Source organism: Orussus abietinus, unplaced genomic scaffold, assembly GCF_000612105.2.
Source record: "Orussus abietinus isolate OABI.00-Male unplaced genomic scaffold, Oabi_2.0 scaffold104, whole genome shotgun sequence".
Taxonomy (NCBI): domain Eukaryota; kingdom Metazoa; phylum Arthropoda; class Insecta; order Hymenoptera; family Orussidae; genus Orussus; species Orussus abietinus.
This window is the reverse complement of record NW_019394277.1, coordinates 1-25,186: the sequence shown is the minus strand read 5'-3', so window position 1 is coordinate 25,186 and position 25,186 is coordinate 1. Positions and strand designations below refer to the sequence as shown.

At 39.6% G+C, this 25,186-nt stretch overlaps 3 protein-coding genes across 6 annotated transcripts in view; 2 read left to right on the top strand and 1 right to left on the bottom strand.

The window, feature by feature from the left end:
* Window positions 1–14,451, top strand: part of LOC105699598 (TBC1 domain family member 24) — a 30,989-nt gene extending 16,538 nt beyond the window's left edge. For 3 of the 4 annotated variants that reach the window (XM_023434910.1, XM_023434909.1, XM_012424743.2), the window contains 3 exons: window positions 5,176–5,334; window positions 5,678–5,907; window positions 6,127–14,451. In XM_023434910.1, coding sequence (XP_023290678.1) covers window positions 5,176–5,334; window positions 5,678–5,907; window positions 6,127–6,268 — 531 coding nt within the window. In that variant the 3' untranslated portion in view covers window positions 6,269–14,451. Of the gene's footprint in view, window positions 1–1,920; window positions 2,008–5,175; window positions 5,335–5,677; window positions 5,908–6,126 lie in introns of all 4 variants that reach the window. The other variant, XM_012424760.2, reaches the window with a different exon arrangement.
* A 1,581-nt stretch (window positions 14,452–16,032) lies between these two features.
* Window positions 16,033–21,023, top strand: LOC105699639 (bcl-2-related ovarian killer protein-like). The gene is made up of 4 exons (XM_012424782.2): window positions 16,033–16,534; window positions 19,311–19,644; window positions 19,930–20,379; window positions 20,837–21,023. Exons 2-4 carry the CDS (start codon window positions 19,381–19,383, stop codon window positions 20,987–20,989), a joined length of 867 nt encoding a protein of 288 aa, XP_012280205.1. The 5' UTR covers window positions 16,033–16,534; window positions 19,311–19,380; the 3' UTR covers window positions 20,990–21,023.
* A 185-nt stretch (window positions 21,024–21,208) lies between these two features.
* LOC105699583 (intraflagellar transport protein 80 homolog) lies at window positions 21,209–25,098 on the bottom strand. Its single transcript, XM_012424725.2, has 16 exons — window positions 24,757–25,098; window positions 24,521–24,702; window positions 24,334–24,444; window positions 24,087–24,265; window positions 23,932–24,021; window positions 23,693–23,830; window positions 23,485–23,609; window positions 23,156–23,404; window positions 22,907–23,070; window positions 22,626–22,823; window positions 22,401–22,551; window positions 22,165–22,336; window positions 21,886–22,008; window positions 21,670–21,809; window positions 21,432–21,570; window positions 21,209–21,340 (listed from the first exon to the last, which is right to left on the bottom strand). Exons 1-16 carry the CDS (start codon window positions 24,849–24,851, stop codon window positions 21,263–21,265), a joined length of 2,334 nt encoding a protein of 777 aa, XP_012280148.1. The 5' UTR covers window positions 24,852–25,098; the 3' UTR covers window positions 21,209–21,262.
* Between the last annotated feature and the right edge of the window lie 88 nt (window positions 25,099–25,186).

Below are 25,186 nucleotides of genomic sequence, written 5' to 3'. Positions count from 1 at the left end.
CGCCACATCTGTCATTAATCTAGGATTAATTATTAAGGGGGTATTATTGCACGATTTTCGCAAACTTTTTTTTCCCCTCGTTCGCCTGACCGACTTCCGGTATCTGCATTTGTCCGTACATTGAAACGTCACTCGTTCTTGTGGATTTTCTCTCGTCTCTCCACTCTGACTCACGGTGTTTTTTCTTCCCTTTTTTTTATGCCATGAAGTACCACCATTTCACCTTGGAATATGCATAGACTGTAGCGCCCGTTTAGGACGATCGAGCTATTAGCGTTAATTCTGGAAAAAGAAATTGAAACGATTCAAAATGACTCGAGGCGCCGTTAAGAAGGTCATTAAAAATGGAAAGGGACAAAAAAAGGAGAAACGCACGGGACGTTTATAAAAAATATGTACAGGTCGTTATTGCATAGATCCCGTCGTGGTGGATGCATTTTTTTGTCTCTCGGTACGGTACATTTTATGTCCACCTTAAGGAACCTGAGTCAGTTTCTTTTTTTTTTTTGTTTTGCTGTAGTGATACATTTCAGAACACTGTTGCGTGCTTTTCTCTTAGGTGATTCAACCATATTTATTTGCAAGAAATAATATTATCACCTGTGTGACATAACATGGCTTATTTCCAGAATAATTTAAATCGCGAATTTTGTGGTTTAAAACGTCGCACCGCGCCTGGTGAAGATATTGAACAGTGATTAATTCAGTATTAGCAATTAACCATGTAAAGAGGAATTGAGTCGGTTCAATTTTTAGAATGTATTATCGTCAATATTTACTGATAATCCTCCCAGAGACGGCACACTGAGAATAGTCGAATCACCATAGAAATTCTACGAATTATGTCTCAGCCATTCCGCATGGTTTGCATTTTCCATCTTAACACTTTACGTATCGAAAGATTATTAATTCGATTCGCAATACCAGCGATCGCCATTTATTCCCAAATTTGCCGGTAGGTAAAGTGTTAACAGTTCACTTCCCCAATTCGGTTTCCTTTTACAGGGAAGCCTGTCCACCCTGTATAACCATCGTCGCCCTTAATTTTTCTCGAATCCTAGGACCCTCCCCAATCCATAAAAAAGATATATACTCTAGATCATTGTACCCTCCAGGGATCAAAAAGTCCGATCGAGCGTGACCGAACATCAGCCCTGTAAAAGGAAATTGGATCGGTTCAACGTTTCGAACAGCCCTGAATAATTTATAGCCACTTACCGATCCGTCGATGCACTGTTAAAAAAAAAAAGTATCGTAGTACACTGTTAGAAAAAGAAGAGATATACTAATTTTATAACATATTTTCTATGAAAATTTCCAACACAATGTACACAACGTAGAACGCAAATGTGTCGATTTTCCTGCACAATTTCCCAGAATCCCGACATCATGTTATAAATGTATAAATTACCTTAGAAATCTGAAATAATCGTACTCTAATCCACTTTTGAAACATCGAATTTATAACTTTAGCACAACCTTGTGATAGAACCATTTATGACGTCTAAAAATTGAACCAGTCTACATTTATTATAAATTTCTGAATAGATGTATAATCTTATAATGTCGCGTTAGAATTCCGTGAAATTGTGTAGTAAAAATTAATACACTTACGTTCAAAATTTATAATACACGTATAAAATTAGTACATCATGTCTGAGTAAAACTTTCGATAAGGAAATAAAATTACAATATTTTTTTTTTAACAGTGTAGGGTCGTTGCGTGTGACTTCTCTCGGGGGTGGTGCAGCCACCTTAGAAAGAAACGCCTTTGAATGCGAGCGAGCCGGGGATTATTATTGAGGGTTCTATTACACATATATGAGCGATCACCCTGTGATGTCTTGTGTTGTGCTGCGTCGTCCGGACGGCTGTGGGGGATGGATTTAAAACGACGTCGATGGGGATGACGGGGTCTAGGGTGCGCACAGTCCTGGACCGCGCGCTCTCTCGATGGGCGTTTACCCCATACAGAGCATTTGCTCGCAGATCCTTGACGTGCCCGACGTAAGTACCGACCGAAGATGTACAAAATTGGCCACCCGGGGACAACCCGGGGCCGATCCCTGTATGGCAGAACCCTGGCATGTCAATATTTATATTTACATTTTGTTGTCGCTCTCGGTGTACTCGCTGGCTCGCATAGATGTACCTTTCGACGCCGACAACTCGTCCGGCAACGGTAGCTTGGTTGTCCTCGGTTTTACCATGGAATTTTGAAAAGGATGAATTACAAAAGAAAGGTGGTGACGTTCAAGGCCACCTCGCTGAATTTTAGGGAATTTGGATCTTGGAAGAAATTCGTTACAAGGTTCTTTTTTACGCGAAACTTCTGAAGTCGCGGTAGTGCACGTAAGTTCACACGTTAAAAAGGGGGAGCGTATCGAAAAGTAAATGATTTATTTATTTATTATTTTTTTACCGATCATTACTATTTTTAGTTATCTCTGTCTGAAATAACTGGTATCGAAAGTGGAAGGGTACTATTTGAAAGAATAATTAGGAATAATGAATTATCTCATTTAACTTGAAAGTTTCATTTTTATCGCGCATAGTGGCCGTGCATCAGTTTTTAATTAATTATTTGAAGTGGAGATAATTTGAGCAGGATCCATGAATTGCATATTGATAAGTGTAAGATAATACAGATTTTTATTTCTTTAAGATTCATAATTTATTATTGATATTGAAAGTGGTATGAAAGGTTTGGGAAGGTCAGGGTCTAGGAAAGAAGGGTATTCGTGGGGATGTTAAATATAAAACACTGCGGAAGTGAATAAGGAATTTGAGGTGTTGATAAATTGTGATGGATTGGGCGATCTTTTTTTTTCCAAGGTGTTTCAGAGGTTTTGGTTATTTTGGGGTGATCGAGTGGCCTCGAGATTGGATATCGGGGACGAAGAGATGTTTGTGTAAATGTTTCTTCGCGGTAAGACGTGGGTTTTTGTGGGTAGGATTTTATAGAGTGTGAAAAAAAGGGATGTGGAGATGATTTGTCAGGAGGGAAGAAGGTCCAAATTCTCCAAAGGGCAGCTCTGGCTTATTACGTCACCTTAAAGCGATGTAAACTTGCGATCGATTTGACAAGAATTTTAAAATAAATTAGATTCAATAATCATACTAGATATTAGATTACGAATGAAACGTATCTGATAATTTACGAGTAGGTTCACGTCAATACAAACCGAGGACAAAACATTTGGTGTAATTTTAGTATCTGTTTTGTGTACGAGGAAAATTATTATTCGAGTCCGTTCAAATGATTTTATTTCTCGTTGCAAGGTTACGGCAATATTTTGCTTCTCTTCAACAATGCCAGCAGATGTCCATGACAAATGATTCGGATTAGTGTCGTCTCCAAATATTTTGACGTTCTATTTTTTTTTTTTCTTTCTTTCCGTGGAGAATGTCGCATTGAAATTACATTTCACATGTCCGCGTTTTGCCCCAGCCAATTTTAGTTCTTAACTCTTATAATTTAAAGTTTTAAGTACATAAAGTTATGCAAATCCATCCTCGTTACTTTCTTCGGTAAAGCGTAGAGTAGAAAACTCGGAAAGACCGTAAGAAATAGCCGATATAAGTAATTAAGTTGAATAGTTGTACCTGTAAAAATAGTTTTCAGTAAGTTCTTTTAATACTGCCTGCTCTATCCATTCCCACTGTATATAGCAAAAAAAAATGGTAGAAACATATTTCACGCAATATCTACGATTTCATCGTGAGTTTTCTCTTTACTTTTTACGCTCCCCCACGTGGAGCGGTTTGCAGGATATTCTTGTCTCGATATATTTCCAGTTGAAAGGTCGAAGTCATTTCGTGCCTCCTACAGAGTTGCCAACCCCCGTCGCCTTGTTTGTACAATTTGCCCTGTTATATCACGGCCAGGATCGGCGAAAACCACTCCAAAATCGTATTTCCGTAACACGAGAACCACGAGGATGATTTCCTTACTGCCTGCGGTATTTCTCCCGTTATTTACCCTACTTTTACCATTTCCGTTAGTTCTCCACCGTTTACATTAATTACATTCTTCACGATTATATTCTATTACTAACTCACAATTTGTTTTTAATATTATAAAAGAAGAAAGAGAAAAGAGTGTCCTGCCATATTTCCTCATGCGAAGTGCTTCCGGCGCAGCTTTCATCGCGCACCCTTCCTGCAATTGCGACCGTCAGAGCTATCCGTTCATTAACGTCATTAACGTCATTAACATCACTAATACCGCGGTTATTCACTCCAGACTTTCGTGAAATTGTGTTCCACCTTGTGCTCGCTGCACGTTTGCTCGTTGTTGCATGCCGAACGTTTTCTGGGTTTATGACGAACGAATCAGCCAGCATGACGGCTTCTACCTCTGAGTGCGGCTTGACTTTTGGTTTGCAAAGTGTTGTTTCTCCTTTCTTTCTTTCTTTTTTTAATTCTTAATACGTAGCCTTTAGTTGTATTTACATTTGGCTCCATTCAGCTCGTTTGGTCTGTGGTGTTGGTAGAAAAGGATTAATCAACGAAAAAAGCGCCTCGAGAGCTCACCTGTAAATTAGGTAGGACTTCGCAGCGGCGGATCTTTTCCGTAATCACGCAAGAATGATCGAGGTGCTTCTTTCCTGAAATTCAAAATACTGGTTTAGACGAACATCTTTTTTTATTCTTATATTCATAGTAAGAAGTCAATCTCTTATCGCCGATGTAGCATAGAGTACAGAAAATCCGCCTCGAAGGTACGTCGATTGAAAGTCGCATCTTTTTTTTTTCCTTTTTTTTTGTCCCCCATAAAATTTGTTTCGGAAATTGATTGTCTCGGGTTATCTCGTGAGGATCACCACGGTGATGGCGAAAACGTAAGGAGAGCGGCGGCTTTTTATGATTTTTATTTTATTTCTATTTCTCCTTTTAAGGCCCGAACGCCTCACTCTCGGACCTTGCGCTTCCACACGTTTTTTTATCGTTGACTCTTTTTATTTTCCTTTCAGCCAGGTCTTGATCGAATTTTCGCAGCCAAGCGCATGATCTGTCGCTCGTTGTGAATTACTCTATAAAGCGCGTACTTGACGCGAACTTTGGCAAATAAGCGGCGTTGACGAGTGCGATGGCTGTCCATCGTACGAATCAGCTGGAGAATCGCCGCCCGACGAGATATCTCTACTAATTTCCGTCGTCCTCGTTCCACAGTTGTTCACGCTGTGGTCGTGGTTACCGGTGAGGATCACGATGTACCAGCCGATTCTGCTTTACACCACGGAGGAGCACGGATGTTCCCTCACCACGTTCTACGTGCGCGTGGAACAGCACGAGCCGACTCTCCTCATGATCAAAACCTGCAACAACGAGGTATCTTATCTATTTATATATTATTCTACACTTATTGCTAGAATTACTGCAAAAAAGAGATCGCTATAGAGATAGAGCTTAAATTTATACGCATACACAACCGCTCTTACATTCTGGGACACCTCTTGACCGTACAAGACGGCCATAAAATGTATCAATTGTTCAATTTGTGAAGTAACTTATTTATTAACATATTTACTAGTTTACCAAGTTTTGACGAATTTGGTCAAGTATCCTGAAGTGTATGAGCGGTGTGTATATATATATTTTTTTTAATTATGTGGATACGAAGTTTTGGTTGCATTAAAGAAGTTATACCCATTGTTATTCGTTGGTTTTTAAGGTGTTTGGTGCTTACTGCTCGACGAGGTGGTGCGAGCGCAATTTGAAGGACGACAAGGGCCAAAGGCAGGCGTATTTCGGTACGGGAGAAACATTCCTGTTTAGCTTGTATCCCGAACGAGCCAAATATCCGTGGGTTGGCATGGACTCGTCGCACAATGATCCCAGAGTACATCACTCTGCTGAGCTCTTCATGGCCGCTGACGCTAAGATGATCACCATCGGTGGCGGGTACGCCCTTTCGGGTTTCCGTTCACCTCTAAGTAACAAAACCCCAAAAAAACATGTGTCCATAAGTCCTTGCCAGGTTGCCACTTCTTATTTTTATGTCAACAATTTATGCCGAACGAATCAATTCGAACAAGGACCGATGGACCAAGTTAGAGAGATGGGTGACTATGTTAAGACCTCTATTTTGCCTTGTTTCGTTAAAACGCGTTTCTTTTATAGGGATGGTCAAGCGATTTGGATGGACGAGAACATAAGGTTCGGCAAGACGGATCGATGCTCGACATTCAACAATCCGCCGCTGTGTGCGAGCGGTGACTTTGAGATTAGGGTACTGGAGGTATACGGTTTCGCCGGTGCTTAAGGAACGCGGTGTCCCGTGGCCTTAATCAGATTCCCTTACTGCCATTAAGCAACTCTCTGTATACCTTCTCGTCTCGTCGTCGTGATGTGTCGTTGACGCGGGCGCGAGTACCCCGTGTGGTACCCCCGCCCGCTTAAGAATAATAAGTATTACTGTGCGTGACCGTTCGCTGTTTGTTAATATCGTTATAATGCTTTACATATATGGATACGTGTCGTAGAGATTTGCATTAGAGTGCCGACGGTGATCCGTGTGATGTCATGCCTACGGACGGATATCTCGAGGTCGCTCTGTTAGGCCGCACCCGTTGCTTCAAGGGGTGAACCTAACGTTACTGGATCCAGGTGGTTCCTTACTGTATCAGGAAATGTTTCACACACGTGATTAATATTTAGAGTGCAAAGCGAACCGAAGAAATTCAGTTACCTAGAATGTTCTGCAATCTCCTTAACCCTCTATAACAAGACATGACTTTGAAGTCGCATACCCATGTATCAACATTTTTTTCTTAAGTCTGACCGTTCCGGTATAATGTACCACTTTATTATCATACTTCTCCTTTGTAACCAGGGAATCTGTTTACAAATCATAGATTTATATACATTGACTTATAAACATATATATAAGTGGTCAATTTATAAACGAGGAGTCAATGTCAGAAAGTGAATATTAGCGAATTTCACGTTTTATCGTTTTTTTTTTTTCTTGTAAAGGGTTTGGAGAAGATATTGGGTTACAAAGGGTTAGGTCGCACAACTTTCGCTCGAAACATTTCCTGTCGCGAATATTAGAGGAGCCGTTTGGAGTGGTGACGATAAACGATCCACCCTGTACATTTCGTTATCACCGGGTATGGACACCGGACGCATTGCAAGCATTCTATACATTGTGCGCAAGTGGACTTTGGTTCTTTCCATCTAGAGTTATGCTCGGAGAAAATTTCAATTGGCACCACTTTTGCTGCGGCCAATCGGCGTCTTCGCTCCGTGACGTCACGCGGCGCTGAATGGCCGACGGCGAAGTCGCGAAAAATTGTGCCAACCGAATTTTCTCCTGGCCAATTTCACACCGAGGAAGAAGTCAATGACCACTTGCACACGCGTCGCACGCATTGCACGAGGAACTAGACATGACAGATCTTGCGTTGACTTTACGATTCACAATCCGTAATCATGATTATCCTGTGTTGTTACTGCGTTGCTACGAACGATAACCGTGCGGTAACAATATCGCGAATCCAGTCAGTCGGGTGTCTCGACTGTGGGAGTTATTTGCCTGTTGAATTATCTTATCGTAATTTGGCTTCGGTTTCGACCGATATACCAGGGAGAAGTATGTTTACGTTTGATTATGTCGAGTACCCTTGGGGACGGTGTTCATTTTGCAATGGAACGGGCAACTGAATCAGTGACGGCCATTTTCTTCTTTTTCCTTTCCGAAGAACGCTGACATTTCACTTGGAACGTGAAATTGTTTAGGAAGGGTGGAAGCTACGATACTTTTCAATGTAAAGAAATTATGTTCCTTTTCTGAGAGTCCATGACGGATATTGGTAATGTCTCGATGCGAGCCATTAGTTATAAATCTTGACATGCAATAATTTGCCACATTGTCAGTCGAACTTTGTTTCTTTTATTTTTTTCTTTTCTTTTAAGGTGTCAGCGCACTTTACGATATAACATTCATGACACCTAATATATGTTACATCCTCAGGACGAATTTTTACATACGCTCAGTGTTGATGAAAAATGAAGACACACCGAAGACTTGGTTATATTAATTAACATGACGAATTGCGGGTGCACCGTAGCTGCATGTACTAATACTTTCTTTTACATCGAATAATTCAGTTTACAAATTATTCATTACGGAACCTTGCCAGTAATCTTGCGGCATAAAATGAATTATGTCTAAACTGGAGAGGAACTCTTTGCGAATAGCTCCCTTCGAATTGTTGACGAAACTTTGTCTCGTATAACAATGAGAGATGCCCTTTCCTTTGCGGAAGTTTTTACGATCGAACAGCACGTATTCTCGCACGGCACATCATTCATAGGGCGACAAGAAGAACAAAACATTGACAATAAACACGAGCCGCTTAAATCATACAAAAAGTTCGGTAGTAGCATACATCGAAGGAAAAACAGAGAATTCAGATTCACATGAATACTTAATATTCATTGGACCGAGAATGACGTGTTATACAATTGTACATAATTGTTTCACCTTGTGTATCGTTACTTTGCGATTATCTTTAACGTTTGTATAAACGTGTTGCCTCGTTACATTTATTTAATTTAGCGCCGTTACGTATAGTTTTAATCCGTTAGACGATTTGCGTTATCGCGGTGTCGTACACATAGGTACGTACACCTCACATGTACACATATTTATGTCTACGTACGTATGTGTATGCACCAGCAGAAGTATATATATATATAGATGCATATATATATATACACGTATACATATTCACACGCACGTACGTGCTTTATATATTTATGTACCGGTTCTTGTATATATTATAAATATTGCTCTTGGGTAAGTAGTTAGTACAATCGGATACATTGTGATCTATGGCCAATGACGCGGTTAAGTACGAGAGATTCTAGAGTTCGGTAATAAACGAGACACTAGGCAAACGATGGGATATTTAGGAGTCGATAAGCATATTCGTTTTTATCAACGCCGGTTTTTATAACACATCGGCAGGACGCAATGTAGTCGCATTGAGCAATTCCATGTTATTTGAAAATATCCGTCGACGTCGGTGCAGAAAATGATTCACCTTAATTTCGTTTAGCACTCGTAAAAGATTGTGCAAGCTGAAACAAAGATAAGACCTGCATTTGGCGCAGTTGATAATAATAAAGAGACGAGGAGCGTCTCAGACAAGTTGATGATTTTTTTTTTTTATTAACCATTGTCTAAAATGTGGGAGAACACAAAGTCACGTCTTATCCATGAGCAAATTTATCACTAATTAAAATTTGGTTTGTTCTCCTTGATTGTTAATCTTGATTTCGCTTAACAACTTACATATCAATTGTTCAACGTGTTCTATGAGAATACAACCATGAGCTTTCAGTTGAATTGACTTTCAGGGTGAATATGTTTAGCGGCTCTAAATAGTCAGGGCAATAATGTAATAAATGTAATAGTGGGATGCGAAGAGTCATACGCTTCGATACTTTATGCAATAGTGGCTGCAAACGTTAGTATTTTCCTTTCCTTCTTCTTCATTTTTTTTATTTTGCACGGTTTAACCGATTGCCAAGCAACGCAGGTTTTTTTCTCGGCTATCGGACGAGACTCGACCGTAGCTTTCGATTACGATTTTACTTTCATTGTCGTTATGCCCCATCTTGCATGGTGTATCGTTATGTGTCGAATTTTGCGTTCAATATTGTTAACACATCACATGCGGGTGGCTGGCACCACTATTTTTCATTTAGACGGCAGTACGAGCTGTTTAAATAATATTCGAGTTAAATTCTACTTCTTCCCCCGGAAGATAAAAAAAAATCCAAAAGTGGGAACAATATCGATATCGCGTAGTCGCGAGAAAAATCCGGTGTTAAAGGCGCTGAAAGATTATTTCACCCTTTCCCAGAAAGGTGGACACGCAACATGTACAATTTGCATCGTTAGATACCCGTGCTACTAGGTTTTATTATTACGTTTACCGATTTGTTCGTGCCATTATTTACTTTAAATGCCTCTCCACGCTACTCTGAAAGACTTTGAAGAACACGGACATCGGAGAGAAAATGGATTTGATGCAGAATGAGTCTTATGTTGCCCTTTGCTAAGACATTAACAAAAAAAACTTTCCTGTTGTATCACATCTGATGTTATGAGTACCATTAAATGTAATATATATATATATATATATGGCATGTTTTATATAAAATATCAGGTTATATTAAAAAAAAAAAAAAAGTAAAAGTAAAGGAAGAAAAACACCCTGTGAAACTGATTGTGACCTTAGAGTTTGTTTTTATTAAATTGATGTTATTAGTTGCCCTCAGGACATTCAAATAGTTTGGTGTATCTCGCATTCTTGCCTCGAAACGTTTCTTTTGAGCAACATGAAACTCTGGGTGGAAGTCTGTCAATCTTTTCTCAAAGAAATCGATCCGGTTCGTACGTTACTTTTAACGGCCATCGTCGAGACGATTGCGAAGAACGAAATGATCGTCTAGTGGCCTATGCGAATTTCTATTAACCAAACTAAAGCGGATCGTGGTGCTTTAATTTCTATTGTAAATAGGCAAACGTCTGTAGACGCACGTCGAATAAACGCGGCTCCTCGTCACATTAGATATTCTCGCAAGATTAATACAGAAGAAAATTCTAACGATAAATTCTGACGACCAATCTTTCCTATTCAATAAACAAATCACACATTATGTCGATGGTTCTGTAATGACATTTAATTGATACATTAGTTCTTGCCACTTAAAAGTCATTAACACTAGCGACATAAATATAGAGTAAGATTCCATTTAAAAAAAAAAGAAAAAAAAAACGAAATACCAATTTCAAACCTAAATTTAGTAATGTTAAAGTAGCAAACGTAGCGTCTAAATTAGACATATTGAAACACCTTTCAGAGTACGTACAGAAATGATTTATTATTAGGAGTTCTTGAGAATTTCTGGCAGTAATATCTAACCGACACTTCATAAAATATTTCTCCGTAAGTGGTGTCCATTGTTTCATTAGACAATTTTTTTTTCCGTATCTAGTCTTCCAATTTCGAGATGTAATCCCATGGGCTGAGGGAGTGGAATGGAAATACAGCTCCTGGAAATTAATATACACGATGAAAATCGGGGAAAAGTGAGAATTCGTGTGGCGAGGAGTCGCGGGATACATATATACGTACCTGGAAAAAGCGAACGTTCGAAGTGGTCTAACGAACAAAAGTGCCCGAAAATCGGGCACGCTTAGCTCTTTCGTCCTCTCCTGTTTGTATCTCCTCAGTTTGTAGGTCGGTTTAAGTTGTACCTCCTTCCTCGATACGGAAAATACTTCTTTCTGGTCGTGCGATCGGGTCACTCGCCTCGCTGCCGTAGCATGCTGCGCTCTTACGTTATAAGTCACGTTTGGTTACAAGATAATACGAAATTTCCCGATACTATTGTTGGATCGATGTCCGATGGTGCTTAGGGCTCCAGGCGGTACAAGTGGAAACTCGAAAACATACCTAATCAGGTTAAAGTTGCGCGCATGGTGAATGACATTTGCCGCTTCGTGCGCGGAGGGAAATTCCTGACAAAGGTCCTTGCCAAAGTTTGTATCAATGGTCGTTTGTATGACAGTCACGACTCGTACTATCGATACGCCGCTCCAAGAGCGGAATCGAATTTTAAACCGAAAAGTAACTTGCGAATGCGCTCCGAATATGTATTGAATGATGAATAGGCTAAGATCTAGTTATGATCTTTTTGTTATCAATTTTTCTCTGCGCACGAGAAGCTTTTCGGCCGCGCGATCGCCGAGCCACGTAAACGGGCGTTGTAAGACAACGTTAAACCAATAGCCTTTTCTAATTGTTAATTGAAAGGAGGGAGAGATTGTGTAATTATTTCTCAATTGGATGGCGGTAAGCAATAATAAGAGGGAGTGTTGAGGAAATGCGGGGAACTTGACCCTTGCTTGCGATTGTTAGCGTTAAATTAAAATCGAGTACAGAGCAAATTCGGTAGCTACTAATTGTTTATATGAAAACCGCAGGGACTATATTCTTTTTTTCTTTCTCTCCTGTAAATGGAATATACGTTTAATCGCGCTGCCGGTGTTTGCTGGATTGAGTTCATACTGAAAAATGAAACGTGCCGAGATTTAACCGCATTTTCACGGGAGATTTTTCAAACTCATATGTCAGGTGATCGTTAATTACAGTGATTAAATGTACCAGTTAGGACCTTTTTGCGGTAAAGCGACAATGACAATGGAATTACGATTTGCCAGTATTATCAGAGAACCGAGACAATCATTTTCGATCACTACCTAGAACGAGTTTCGCATAAAGTCACACTTTTTGTGGTAATTCTAGCTTGTAATTTAGCTGCTTATCGCGGTTATTAGGCAACCGAGAGGTGAGATGCAAAAACGCTTTAAAGGCCTTTATGTTGACACCGAATACGACTTTGTGAATGTTTCTGGGAACTGATCCATCATTTTCTTATTTTGCGACGTGCTTTCATAGGGAGTCAATGAAATTCTTGCCGGATGGTGTTTGGTTTGTAGAGAAAATGCAACGTGAAAGATACATTTTAATAATATCATCCTCTTCATCGATATTCTGGTCTAGCAGGACGATTTCACTTTTCAATATTGTCGTGGGAGGATATTTTTGTCGGAAGTTTCGCCAAGACATTCGGAAGATTAACGATAATACCGATAAGGCCCGTTTTAACGGCTCAGCTTTGGCGATTTCGGCCGAACGACAGGCTCGAAAAACGAAATTACCTGCGAGCTTACTTGTACGCATGATCTCATACGGCAGTGACTATCGAAAAGTATTATATTATATACATATATACGAGTACATTCGATTTTTACCGATATATACCCCCCACATAGGTGAGCTCTTCGAAGCCACGACCGCAGTGAAACGAAACCGCAGATGAATCCGCTTCTCAGCTCCTTGCCTGACTTTTAAGTGGCCCGAATGTTTCTTGCAGGCGTTAACGTCCTAACAATACTCCATAGAAAAACAAAAAAAATTGAAAAAAAAAATGTAAAACTCGGTCGAGACGATCGCTCGAAGGTGCGAGGTTTCTTTTTCGTGTACTAGCAGCTTTCTCGGTCCTCCCGAGGGATAGTACGCAGCAACGCTTATTAAGGAAGTCGTGTACCTTTAGCTCATAATCAATAAGGACTAAGTTATGTTTCGCTGTTGACAATGGAATGTTATAGTCATAGAGTAACTAAGAAGCCAACACGAGGCACGCTATTTCGTATAACGAAGGAAGGATATATTCGATTTCTGAACGTAACGTGGAGTACGTCCGAACACCAATGATGGGCAAACCATCGTCCTAATCTAAAGAAAAATGTCGAATTTTGTACAAGTATTTTTGACTCATTTATGACACAGGACACTTCTATGCATAAATGAATTACTCTAAGGATGATTGAAAGTATCGCTTGTACTCTAAACACGATTTTTTTTTCTGGCGCGGAGGAAACCATGACTTAAAATAGCCGATTCTATGAGATTCAATTATGAATACGATAAGTAAATATTTGCGTTACAATTAATATGCAAAATGCCGCCTTAAGCGGTTTCGTTTCAAGGAGTGCCCAGCATTGGGGACGACGTACACACGATACGTTTTATATACATAAATATATATATACCATTTAAATATAGATACGTATGCACATATACGTAGACACGAAACGTAGGTTACGGAGGCGCGTTATCACTCCTCAATTGTTATATCGTAGGTCGTGTATGATGTCTGCATGAGTGTGCAAGCGTGTATGTGCGTGCGGTCGGATTTCTCGAAATAACTCGCGAGCCGGCCCGATGGCTCTCTGTGGTTCCCTTCGGATTTTGTACATATATTATATATATGTTATATATATATGCGTGTATATATATATATACATGCGACGTACGAGCCTCGGCGATTATTTATCTACCTTGCAGATGTACCAAAATACCTTGGATATAGGATTCCGATGTACTCGGAAAGTATTAACGTCGAAAGTTTGTTACATATAGCCGGTCGAAGTAGCTTGATAGCGCACGCGGAAATAATATATATTATATATTATATTAAATATATATAGCGAGGAAGAGAGTGATGAGCACGCGAGAGGGAGAGAGATAATAAACGTAATCAAATGGAATGTTGCCCGGCTTTTTTTGTTTTTTTCGTTCTCGACGCCTCTCGGGCGTCGTATACCGTTGCACGCTAATGCGAGACTGCGCTCGTCAATTTATTGTTGTTGTCGTTGGTAGATTTATTATCGCGCGTACGTCCCGTTGTTTTAACCTCGGTGCGCTTACGACTGTACAAATACGACTCCGTGCGTAGACCCTGTAACCTGTAACGCGTTTCGCCGAGGAACGCCTCGGGCCTCCGGGAGCGAAACCTCCCTCGGAGGGTCTCCCTTAGCTTTGCAAATAAATAATCGCTCTTCTGAGGGAGAAAGACAGATCGCTGGTGGCTCTTATTCCGTGTGTTGGGTTTTGGACGGAGATTACAATTTTGGGGCGGGTTTGTTGAGTCTCGGGCTCCCTCGGTGGTGAGGTAGTAACTGAAAATTCGGACATGTTAGTGTTAAGTTTAGGGGGTGCCATAATCCGTATATTTTCTTTCATTTCAAGATACTTATTATTTTACATCGTATTTTATTATGTACTATTATATTTATCATGCTGGGGGGCCTTTTATTTGTTCCATGTCCATTTTTGAGTTACCCTTCGCTCCGTATTCGACATTTAAGAAGCTCTTTTTTGAGTGAATACTGAGTTTATACTACATTTAGTGTGATAGTTTCTCCAATAAAATGTATCCTTAACATGGACATTTTCAGTGGAAGTAAAAAGTAGGAAAAAACACTTTCTTGAAGGGTGCGTATGAACCTGAAATTAAAAAGAAGAATGACATTCGTAGATGTTGAACTTTCGATTAATAAAAAAAAGGGTTTTGAATTTGGAGCACGGAGTAAAAAGTTATTCAGGAAATGAGTCTTGAACAAAAGGTGCATCCTGTTATTTGAAATGTTTCGTATGGGTGGGATTTCTCGACATGAACTAATTTATATACATTGCAAGAGGTGAATTGCACGATGTCAGTTATTAAATCCATTTTATTACACTTCTCGCTAATCCGAAAAATTGAACGCCTCTTGTTGGACTAGAGCGCGTCACTCTATCGTTGTAAAATAATTTATTACAGTCGCCGAGCCGTCGGTACTTTTTAATTTCGCCCGAGGTTCGCTTACTTCTGACGAGTGGAAATTTATAGTAAACACGTCGGTCATCGATAATTAACGGTTCATTTCTTGCGGATGAATTTACGGACATTGATATTTATTATCTCTGCTCATACGCAGTACAAACACCCGAGGGAATTTTACTGTGCTAGACTTGCAATATTGGAAAACCATTTCACGTATTGCCTGAATACCATTAAATGAATATTCATTCAATGCGAGTATTCTGGCTATTGAAGTAATTCAATCGAAAACGGTAATTATATGGAATGCTCGAATTTCCAAAAAAAGCCTCGTTAACTTTGTTCTCGTTTATTCCTGTTATTTGATCCCGCTGTGCCTTCGGGATATAAAACCATTATAAATCCTGTAACTTTCCAAAATGTATAAGTATTTAGTTCAAGCATCGTTGAGCATGCATATAAATTAATATAAGTAATAATTACGGAACTACGAGTCACATGTGAAGGGCAAAAAAGTAATTAATTAATCTTATAATTTCTAGTTCAGGGGAAGTGACGCCAAACGTGGGAACAAAAATGACGGCCATGACACTTTCAGGGAATTCTTCCCGCTGGTCTCTTGAGAGACACCTTTAAACGCCGTACTTTCATGAAACACCTCGCGGCGATTTGTGCTCGAACTACAGAAAATCGAAGGTGTTGGCATCACTGAGAGTAATTTACCAATGGCGCGAGTGGTACATAATTAATAATTACATATACAATTCCTATTGCCGGTAAAGTGAGGCCGAGCGCGGGAACCAAAATGGCGGCCATGACACTTTCAGAGAATTCTTCATATGGAGCTCTCTTCGAAGACTCGTTTAAACGCCGTAATTCCATGGAATTCCTCACGGCGATTCGGGCTCAAACTGCAGAAAGTCGAAGGTGTTGGCACCACTGAGAGCGATTAACCAAAGGCGCGAGTGGCATATAATTAACGAAGCGGCGACTTTGGTACCTTCCGGCCTCTGTCAGGTCTCGCGGGACGCTCGACTCGCCACGTCGGCCGATCGTCCCTGCGTTTCCAAATGACTTATGACTCGCAGTCTCTCGTTAAAACCCCACGCGAGCGGTATTCCTGCTACGCAGGTAAACCCCCTGAGGAACTTGACACAAGATTTGACAAAAAAATATCCTCCGTGCGATATCTACGTACACGACTGGGAAAGCCCTCTAGATATCTCAACATGTTAGTTGAAAAGTTTCAACGAGAGTTTTTGAATAAACCTCTTGGAACGAGCAATCGCGCCTGGAAGACCAACTTATAAAATGACTGCAAACCCCAGGAAAAATTCAGGTGAGAATTAAAATCTAAGCGTTATTTAATCAGCGATAGTTCGTATTCCAAAACACGCTTTTTTATTTGCTCTGTATTAAGAAGGTTTTAATACAAATTAATATACATTTCGGTACGAAGTAGTTTAGATTCCAGAGAAAACTTGAAAATATTTTCTCATGATTTTCATGGACTTTGCACGATAGTCGTCGATAACTGTACATGATTGATGCCGTATTTCTTCCACATTGGGAGAAATTTTAACGGCACGTTTCATTCATAATTAGATAATGAAATAGTAAAATTGATATCCGGAACAACGCGCACATTTCACCACCCCAACGATAAGACCCACTACCGCTTCCGTTCCGATATCGAATAATCAATGGCTGAAGCGTCCGGAAAGTGAATACGTAAAGCAAGGTTCGCGTTTCGTTCCAATTGCACTTAATTCGAGAAAACGAAGCAGATATCGTCAAGAGTGACGTTTCAACAGGACAAGGTTCGAGGCCTGATGGAACGTAATTGCCCAGCTTGTAATCTTCACAAAGATCACATTAAAGGGTAGATCGAACTATTAATAATCATTTCTTAGAGGTTCCGAATTAGAAGGCAGATTCTTGAAGAATATAAATTATCGCAACTGGTTTAATGAAAATACTTTCTAAAGTGAAACTTCTTATGGCAACGTAGTACGTGTAAGTTCGAATTTTATGAAAAGCGCCAAATCCGAAAAGTGAGACGCTTTTTTTACGGTTAATTATTATTTACATCTTTGTGTTCTAAATTTGAGACAATTAGCGCAATCGTTTACGTTAGTGCTATTTAATTTTAATCTGTTGTCTAAGAAGTCAATCAACGGTTGAATTTTTGACTCGACAAAATTGACATAAAAATCGCTCATTATTATTAGTATCTCATCCCCATTCGTTTCTTTATAATTACTATGTATATTTTTGCGTTAGTATGTCATTCTCTCACTTAATTATTAACACTCAGAGTTAAATGAAATATGTACAAACAAAACGATTTCATTTAATATAAATTTTGTAGTACATGCGTCCTCGTCAGACAGACTGAAAAGAAACAGGGGATGTTGCAAGGAGAACGAAATTTTGCCATTACCCCAATTACGGTAACTGTAACAGCAATCACAGGAATATAAAAAGTCGTCGGAGTTATGATTACTCTTCCAAGAACTTCATACATACAGTCGGATTCAAGTAGAAAGTACTGTACCGAGCAAGATCGGTGTTAAGGTTCGCACTTCGATTTTACGAGCGCATTTTTTGCTATCCAAAAGCAATGGTAATATTTTAACGTAGTTTTACGCCGTATAAAGATAACTTTTAAAAATATCAAATAATCATCGCGACCCAAATGTTACCATTTTAACCGCTATAGAAAAATCAACGGCAATCGTGTGGATAACAATAATTTTACAGAGAAATGCACGTGGCGAATAGGATATTCTTTTTCTGGAGCACGTAGCATTCTCTATAAAAGTTTCGTCCTTACTCGTAGGACGGGTTTTCCGTTTACCAAGTTCAGTGATAACATCTGTTAACGTCAAGGTAGGAAAAAGCGAGAGGAAAGTCGACTAGGCTCGAATCGCCTTTGCTAAATCGCGTAATAGAACGGGTATCCATCTTTGGATCGAAGTCTTGTTTACAGTCTTTCTTGCTCGCAATGCTGTTCGACGACTCGACAACGTGACATTAAATAAAAAATATCGTCAATAATTAATCAAGCCACTGCTGAGATGAATCTTCGCATAACGAACTACAGACATGCGCTAAATTCGTCACTTATCGCCACCTATTTCATTATAATTAATTTTTCTCGAAAATTCGGGTCAAAGTTTATGGTCTTTCTTGCCCGCGATTCTGTTTAACGACTCTATGACGCGACATTAAATAAAAAATTGCGTCAATAATTAATCAAGCCACTGCCAAGATGAATCCTCGGACGTGCTGCAAACATGTGCTAAAATTCGCTGCCACTTATCGCTACTTATATTATTATGTATAATTTTTTCTTTAACAATTCATAGAGAACGTTAATTCTCGAATTTTAATTTCCCGGCCTAATTAAGCCCCGATTGTTAAATGTGCACGTACATCTTTGGGTTTACGTGTCGAAGAAGGCCTCGGGGAAACAATGCCCGCGATACGTGCTGAGAATAATAAAAGACCGATATTCTCGTAGCAGTCCTTCGGACTTTCGATCGCATTCGACAATGCAAGGCGATTCGTTACAACGAAAAATATAGCTTGGCTCGTTGCATTTCGGTTACTTTTAAAAGACACGGCTTTCTGAAGAATTTGTCTTAAAACTATTCTTAATGGAAACATTTGTCTTAATAATATTCTCAATGCAAGAATTTCTCTTAATAATATTCTGAATGCTCCCAACGTGATTGCCACAGTGCGAGGCTACATTTTCTCCAGACATTCTACAAATCGCGCGGTTAAAATGACTCACAAGTTATCTCAAAGAACGTGTCATTAACAGGAGTTCTTGTACGGTTAATAATTTTTTTCGAAACGCGTATAGAATTGTTACACTAAGAAGAAATCTTGGATCGAAGTTGCAAGGTGACCCTCGAGTGCACTATCTCGCACCGTGCTTCTTTCCTTCGAGTTTTGTGACAAGACTGGAATGCGCGCTTAAATTTCATACACTAAGTAAAAAGCGTTGAAACTGCCATGTCAATGTTAACGCGATAAATTAACAACACGGGTATTCGGAGAAATTATTAATTATTTTGTGCCATCTAATAATTCCTTTCTTTCAGAAAACCACTCGTAAATGCAGCGACGAAGAGCCGGCGATCATCGCTCTTTCCGATCCTGGAGATTTCAACGATGGCGAATCAAGGCGTTATCCGGAACCAGAATGATGGTCTTCTGCAACCGACGCAGCCCTACCGGAGGAACAGCTTCGCTGCGGCATTCCACGCCAATTTCGCTGGTTTGGGGTCAACAATGTCCTCCGAAGGCTCTGCTTTCCAAGTAGTGGGATCGGCTCGAAGAAGATTCAGCAACGTCGGCATCGTCGTTTCCAGGAAGCTCTCTCACACCATAGGTTGGAGATCAGCCTCAGTTTCGACGGAATTGATAGTCTCTCAGGTGATGTAGCAGGAAGAAAAAGCATTAGAATTGCATGTATTGAAATAATTGGCAACAGTGATAACGAATAATGTGTCTATACCACAATATTTTATGTAATTAAACAAAAATGACTGAGAAAGAATTTGGTCATGGCTGCAAAAGTCGTTCATATCCTATGGTTGAACCAACGAAAGTTTTACTGCTGCGACCAAATATTTTCCTGCGTGTAAATATAGCTACGGATTTTCTAGGATTTTCCTTTCATCCTTGAAAATGTCTAACACAGATTTACTCGTTTTTCAGGGTTCCTTGTTATGTGGGCAATATATTCGCAATCGACTGAAGCGTTCCGGTATCTTCAACCGCAAATTAGGTTTAAAACGCATGAGGAGTGCCAAGGTACTTCCTGGAGGAGGCATCGTCGCCGAAGTATATCCCGTTCTGACGAGAATCGGAGTTGAGCTCGAGAAGATGCATCCGACTCTGTTCGTCAGGGTAGGGAGGCAAATCGGGTGCAGAGCCTTCACCACAGAACAATCCGCCTGCGAGGCGTTGACAGATGTCTCGAGAGAGATGCTGAGAAACGGGGAGATGACCTGGAGCAAAATCATTGCCCTGTATGCAGTCGCCGGTGGTATAGCCGACGACTGCGTTCGTCAAGGCAAACCAGAATTTCTGCCCGCGATTCAGCGAGGGATGACTGAAGTGTTGGAAGACGACCTAGCAACATGGATCCATGCCAACGGCGGATGGGTAAACATTGTTTCGTCACGATACAATCGAAAGATTAACAAAAATGAAATAATTCCCGCAATTATAAAGGTGATCTAAGCAAAAAAATCTAAAATAAATGAATTTATTCCATATTGCATATATTTTAAATTACAATAATGTGAATGTACTATGTTAGTGTTTCAACAAAAGAAATGACTTGGATCACTTTCATAATTAGGCACACATTTAAGGAATGATTTTCATGTTTAGGTATTAAATAGATTATGCTTACTCTGTGTAGATCATAGAAAGTTAAAATGTTCGGACTCTGACAAGATTTATATTTGGATATTTTCTTACAAAACAATCGTTGCCCTTGGTTCATCGAGGAGAGCCTAATGGAGGGCAGTGTTAATCAAACGTGCGCGTTATTGGTCCGAAGAGTCAGTTCCTCTTTGTCAAGGTATAAACTTAATGCTTAACGTTTCGTTTGCAGGGGGCATTGATAACGCGATACAGGCCCACCCCTACGAAGGCACCAACAAGGCAAACATTTCATGTCGTCCTGCTGCTCGTAGCAACGACGATATTCGTCGGAGCGATGTCCGTCGTCGTCAGATTGTTGATAACCTGGCGCTTATTGTCGTAAGAATCGCATTGTTAAGTTATTTATTTAACGACTCGGCCGCTCGACACTTTATCACTTCGCATGTCGGAATTAGTCACGGTGTCAGGAATGCAACGAAGGACCTGCTTAGGCGACCAATGTCACCGTGCCATTGCGTAATGACATTTTATCAGTTCTTGCAGTTGTAAAGTACCGCGCTCGTTTCCTTTGTATCTCGTGAATCTTCCACGTCGACTCGCTGTTACATTTCGCAAAATAGAAATACCGTATTGTCAGACAAGCGGATGTTCCTCGTTAAGACGGTACCAACTTCTCCGTTTCGGTGTCCGCTTTTTCTTGTTCCTCGTTTACGCGTAACTCCTCAGCAGACTCCTGACAATAAAAAAGACCAATAATCATTGCAAGCCTGCATAACGAGATAACTTAATTTTCGAATAGCCACAACTTCGTGAAATATCTTTACCTGTACTTTTTTCATGTTCGTTATCAGGGTGAGATAACTCTGGTTCGTCTCTTTTTTGTCAAGGACTCGCAGATATTCCTTCCTTGCAGCCAAGACCTCTTCCAATAGTTTCTTATGTCTAATCGCTAATTCCAATGCCCTATCGGTATAGATGGAACATTTCGAACCATGTAGACAGTGACGCAAAGCGTAACTTCATTAATGGTTTTTTTTTTATATATATATTTTATGGACTTACCTATTCCAGTTGTACATTTTTATATTCGTATTTATCGCCTCGGATACGAGACCATTCTGTAAGAGAATTCCTTCAGCGGCTAACAAGTCACCGGCCAGTAATGCCATCTCTGCCAACTTCTCCACTTTGTTGGGCAATCGCTAAGTAAATAATTCATGTAACAGTCGAGTGACAAGTCAAGGACCAACGTGATCTAATTCGTATGTTAACGGTTACCTTAATGTACTGTATGTAATCTACTTTATCGAATCTGTCTATAGCTGCGTACGCCTCTTCTGCAGCATTCAGGTCTTTGGCGTCCGTTGCCATAACAGCCATACATGTCCACAGAATTTCGTTCTGGAAATGTCAATTGCTATATTTAATTGTCTTAATTCCTCCTTATAAAATTTCACCGCATCATTTTGTACACATCTTATTTAACGATATGTATACGTATATTGTAATGACACATTTCCCGCCTTGTGGTAAAATCAAAAGTTATTGCTTTCTTACCTGTGCGATTCTGCAAACTGAAAGGGCCTCTTTCCATCTGTTGTTAATTATATGTTGATGCAGACTCGTGAAAAATGTATAAAAGGAGGAAACCACCAAGGCACCATCTCCTCTACGAACTGTGACCATACCATTGTAAACACTAATTACGCTCGGTTGCTTACCAAATTCGCTAAATAATTAATGTCGAATTAGTTTCAAACGAAAAATATGTTAAACGTGTTATTTCCACGTACCTATTTTCCTTATCAATTCTCGTTTTGCGTATCACTTTTCGATCACTGTAATGAACGCAATTTGGACACAACCAGACTGATAGCGTGGCATCCAACATCGCTGCCAAAACATTCGAATCGGTTGCCCAGGCAATGCTCTGTGCCATTACAGCTTAAACGATTAAAGGCATTATTAATTAATAAAAATAGGAAATCTTAGTAGTTTTATACAATATAATTATATACCTATTTTGCATACTCGACCAAATCCGCTGGTACGAATGGAAACCAAAAACAAATCCCTGTTCACATCAATCAGAGCTAATTGGCGATCGGTCACATTTCCAATATGGTTTAGTGCCAGACTTGTAACACTTTCTAAATGTGAATGCGAGTGTCCCTCCACGATGGGTTTATTATGAGATAATTCTAACACGTGCAGTACTGTAAAAACCAAAATGATACAGAATGGACATAAGAAATATTTGATTAAAAAAATATATAGTAAAGGTATACATTCTCCGTACACTTTTCGTTGCTCTGACTTCTGATAACCAGAGAATCTGAACACAGGGATATACAAGGAGGGTACAATGGTTCCTGTGTCATTCCCTTCCACCTTGGAGATCCCAAAAGACGGCCCTGATAATTGTACAAAGTAACAACATTCCATTCAACCAATAAAAAATGTCTGTAAATTGTTTATATATCATTAATAATAATCTTGGAAATTTGGATCCTTTTATAGAACATGATTATAATTCATCAGTACATACTTGTCAGCTAGAATGACAGCTGATACAAATCCATTTTTTAAATCAAATATAGCTGGTGTATTCCAGTTTGTTACAGAATAAACGTGACACTGTGACGGGGTGACAACTACCAAATGGTCAAAACCAAATTCAAACTGTACCACTCGATCAGATATCTCTAAAGTTTCATGCCCCTCGCTACCAACTTCTCTTACTTCTATGGTTTTGCGTCTAACTAATGTTGCTTCGTAATTATTCCACTCCAATCGTCTGTTCAGGAAATAAAATGTTTATGTATTTTACTAATATTAATGGTAAAAAATATTTAGTAGACATTTGGTTGCTATTACCTATCAATCACATGTGCTGTGAGAACAGTACCACTGCCACATGCCATTGCTACTTGAGTACTATCACTTGACCATGCTATACTGTAAATACTACCTGTATTCACTTTTTCTAAAGAATGTGACCACTGGAATAGTTATAGTGAGCCATTAGTGAATGTTGAAATAATAAGCACACTAATTATATCTGGATGATTTGTACTTAACCTACGCCTGTCTTATCACACAGCTTAATCGTGTTGAAAGATCCCACTGCAAAATAATCCCCAGAGTAACACCAACCAACTGCAGTTATGGGATGGTCTCCTTCACTGCTGCTGTATAGTGGATTTCCAGTTGAATCCCATACCTTATAACGAAGAATATTTTTTAAGTCCTTACAGTGAAACTAATGCAGCTTTATGGGTACTGTGATCTTTCTTTCTATTATTTTCATAAAAGTAGGTTTACCTTGTATCGACAGTCTTCACCTCCGGATAATATAAGCCCTTGATTATGATTCCACGAAGAGACTAGAATGAGGCCATCATGTGCGAGCCACTGAAATTATATTTATCATTCTAAGTCAGTATTGCAAGTATTGCGATGTGTTTAAATGTGTGCACCTTATGAGGTTTTGAATTAGAATTTAATGACTGCAATAGAAAGTGCGGCCCCTGACTGCATAATACACTGCAACAATCAGGACTCCAGGCAGCGGTCAAAATTGGCTGATTTCCTCGGACAACAGTTGAACGAAGCATTCCACTACGTGACCAAATCTTTACAGAACCATCTTCCCCGGCTAAAATAATAATTCACATTCATTGGCCTGGGAATGACATAAAGTAGTGATAATTTAAGTATACGCACCTGTTAGTAAAGCTGTACCATCGTAACTCCACTTTCCTACCAATGTCGCACCTTTGTGAGCTTCGACACTCTTCTCGATTCTGCCACTTCTGTTTACTAAATGAAATTTCCCTACAAAGTAACAATTTTTTCTTAGAACCTGATTCATAGACCTAGAGGATAATACAAATCGTAATGTAAATATTACCATCGGCCGATGTGATCAGAAGAACGTCAAGTGATTGCATTTTAGTAGTTACTGCACTGGGCTGCATTGGTCGAGGATGCCATTGCATATCCGTTGGATAGAAATCATCGGAGAACTTAGTGACAATAGTGGAATGAGCAGTTCCACCCTCCAGATGCCAGCATATCAACAAATGATCCTCGCTACAAGTTTAACTTCTATAATATCATAACTTATAGTCGATATATAATACTAACCTACACGAGTAAATTTCTTCTGTAGAATTCCAAGCGACGCACGTAACCATACGTTGGTGTCCATTACTATTTTTTAGGGATATTTTTAACCTCATTTCATTAACCTAACTTTGCGCGTGATCATGAAAAATATACTTCTGAAATATAGCGTGTATCATAAAGTAAGAGGTATGAAATATAAAGTTTGACATTTGGTTCCATGCGTTTCCGTTGTCATAGCAACGAGTCCAAAACATTGCATCATCTATATCTCCTCAAAAGACACCTCCAGTGTAAAAAACTTCGCCAAATACATTCTTGTTTCTTTCTTGAATTGCAAAAATAATTCAATGTGTTCATGAGTTTGAGCCAACTCATCTCTGTTACTTGACACAGAGATGCTTGACGTATTATACCAGAGATGAGTTGGGAGATTGCTCACGGGCAGAAT

Excerpts from the sequence above, each read along its gene's own strand:
- LOC105699583 (XM_012424725.2), bottom strand. The coding sequence starts at position 24,851 with ATGAGGTTAAAAATATCCCTAAAAAATAGTAATGGACACCAACGTATG. Across the intron at positions 22,552-22,625 it reads TGGTCGAGTATGCAAAATAG|CTGTAATGGCACAGAGCATT; the intron begins GTATATAATTAT and ends TAATCGTTTAAG. Across the intron at positions 22,009-22,164 it reads CAGTTTGCAGAATCGCACAG|AACGAAATTCTGTGGACATG; the intron begins GTAAGAAAGCAA and ends TGACATTTCCAG.
- LOC105699639 (XM_012424782.2), top strand. The coding sequence starts at position 19,381 with ATGGCGAATCAAGGCGTTATCCGGAACCAGAATGATGGTCTTCTGCAA. Across the intron at positions 19,645-19,929 it reads CGGAATTGATAGTCTCTCAG|GGTTCCTTGTTATGTGGGCA; the intron begins GTGATGTAGCAG and ends CTCGTTTTTCAG. Across the intron at positions 20,380-20,836 it reads TCCATGCCAACGGCGGATGG|GGGGCATTGATAACGCGATA; the intron begins GTAAACATTGTT and ends TTTCGTTTGCAG.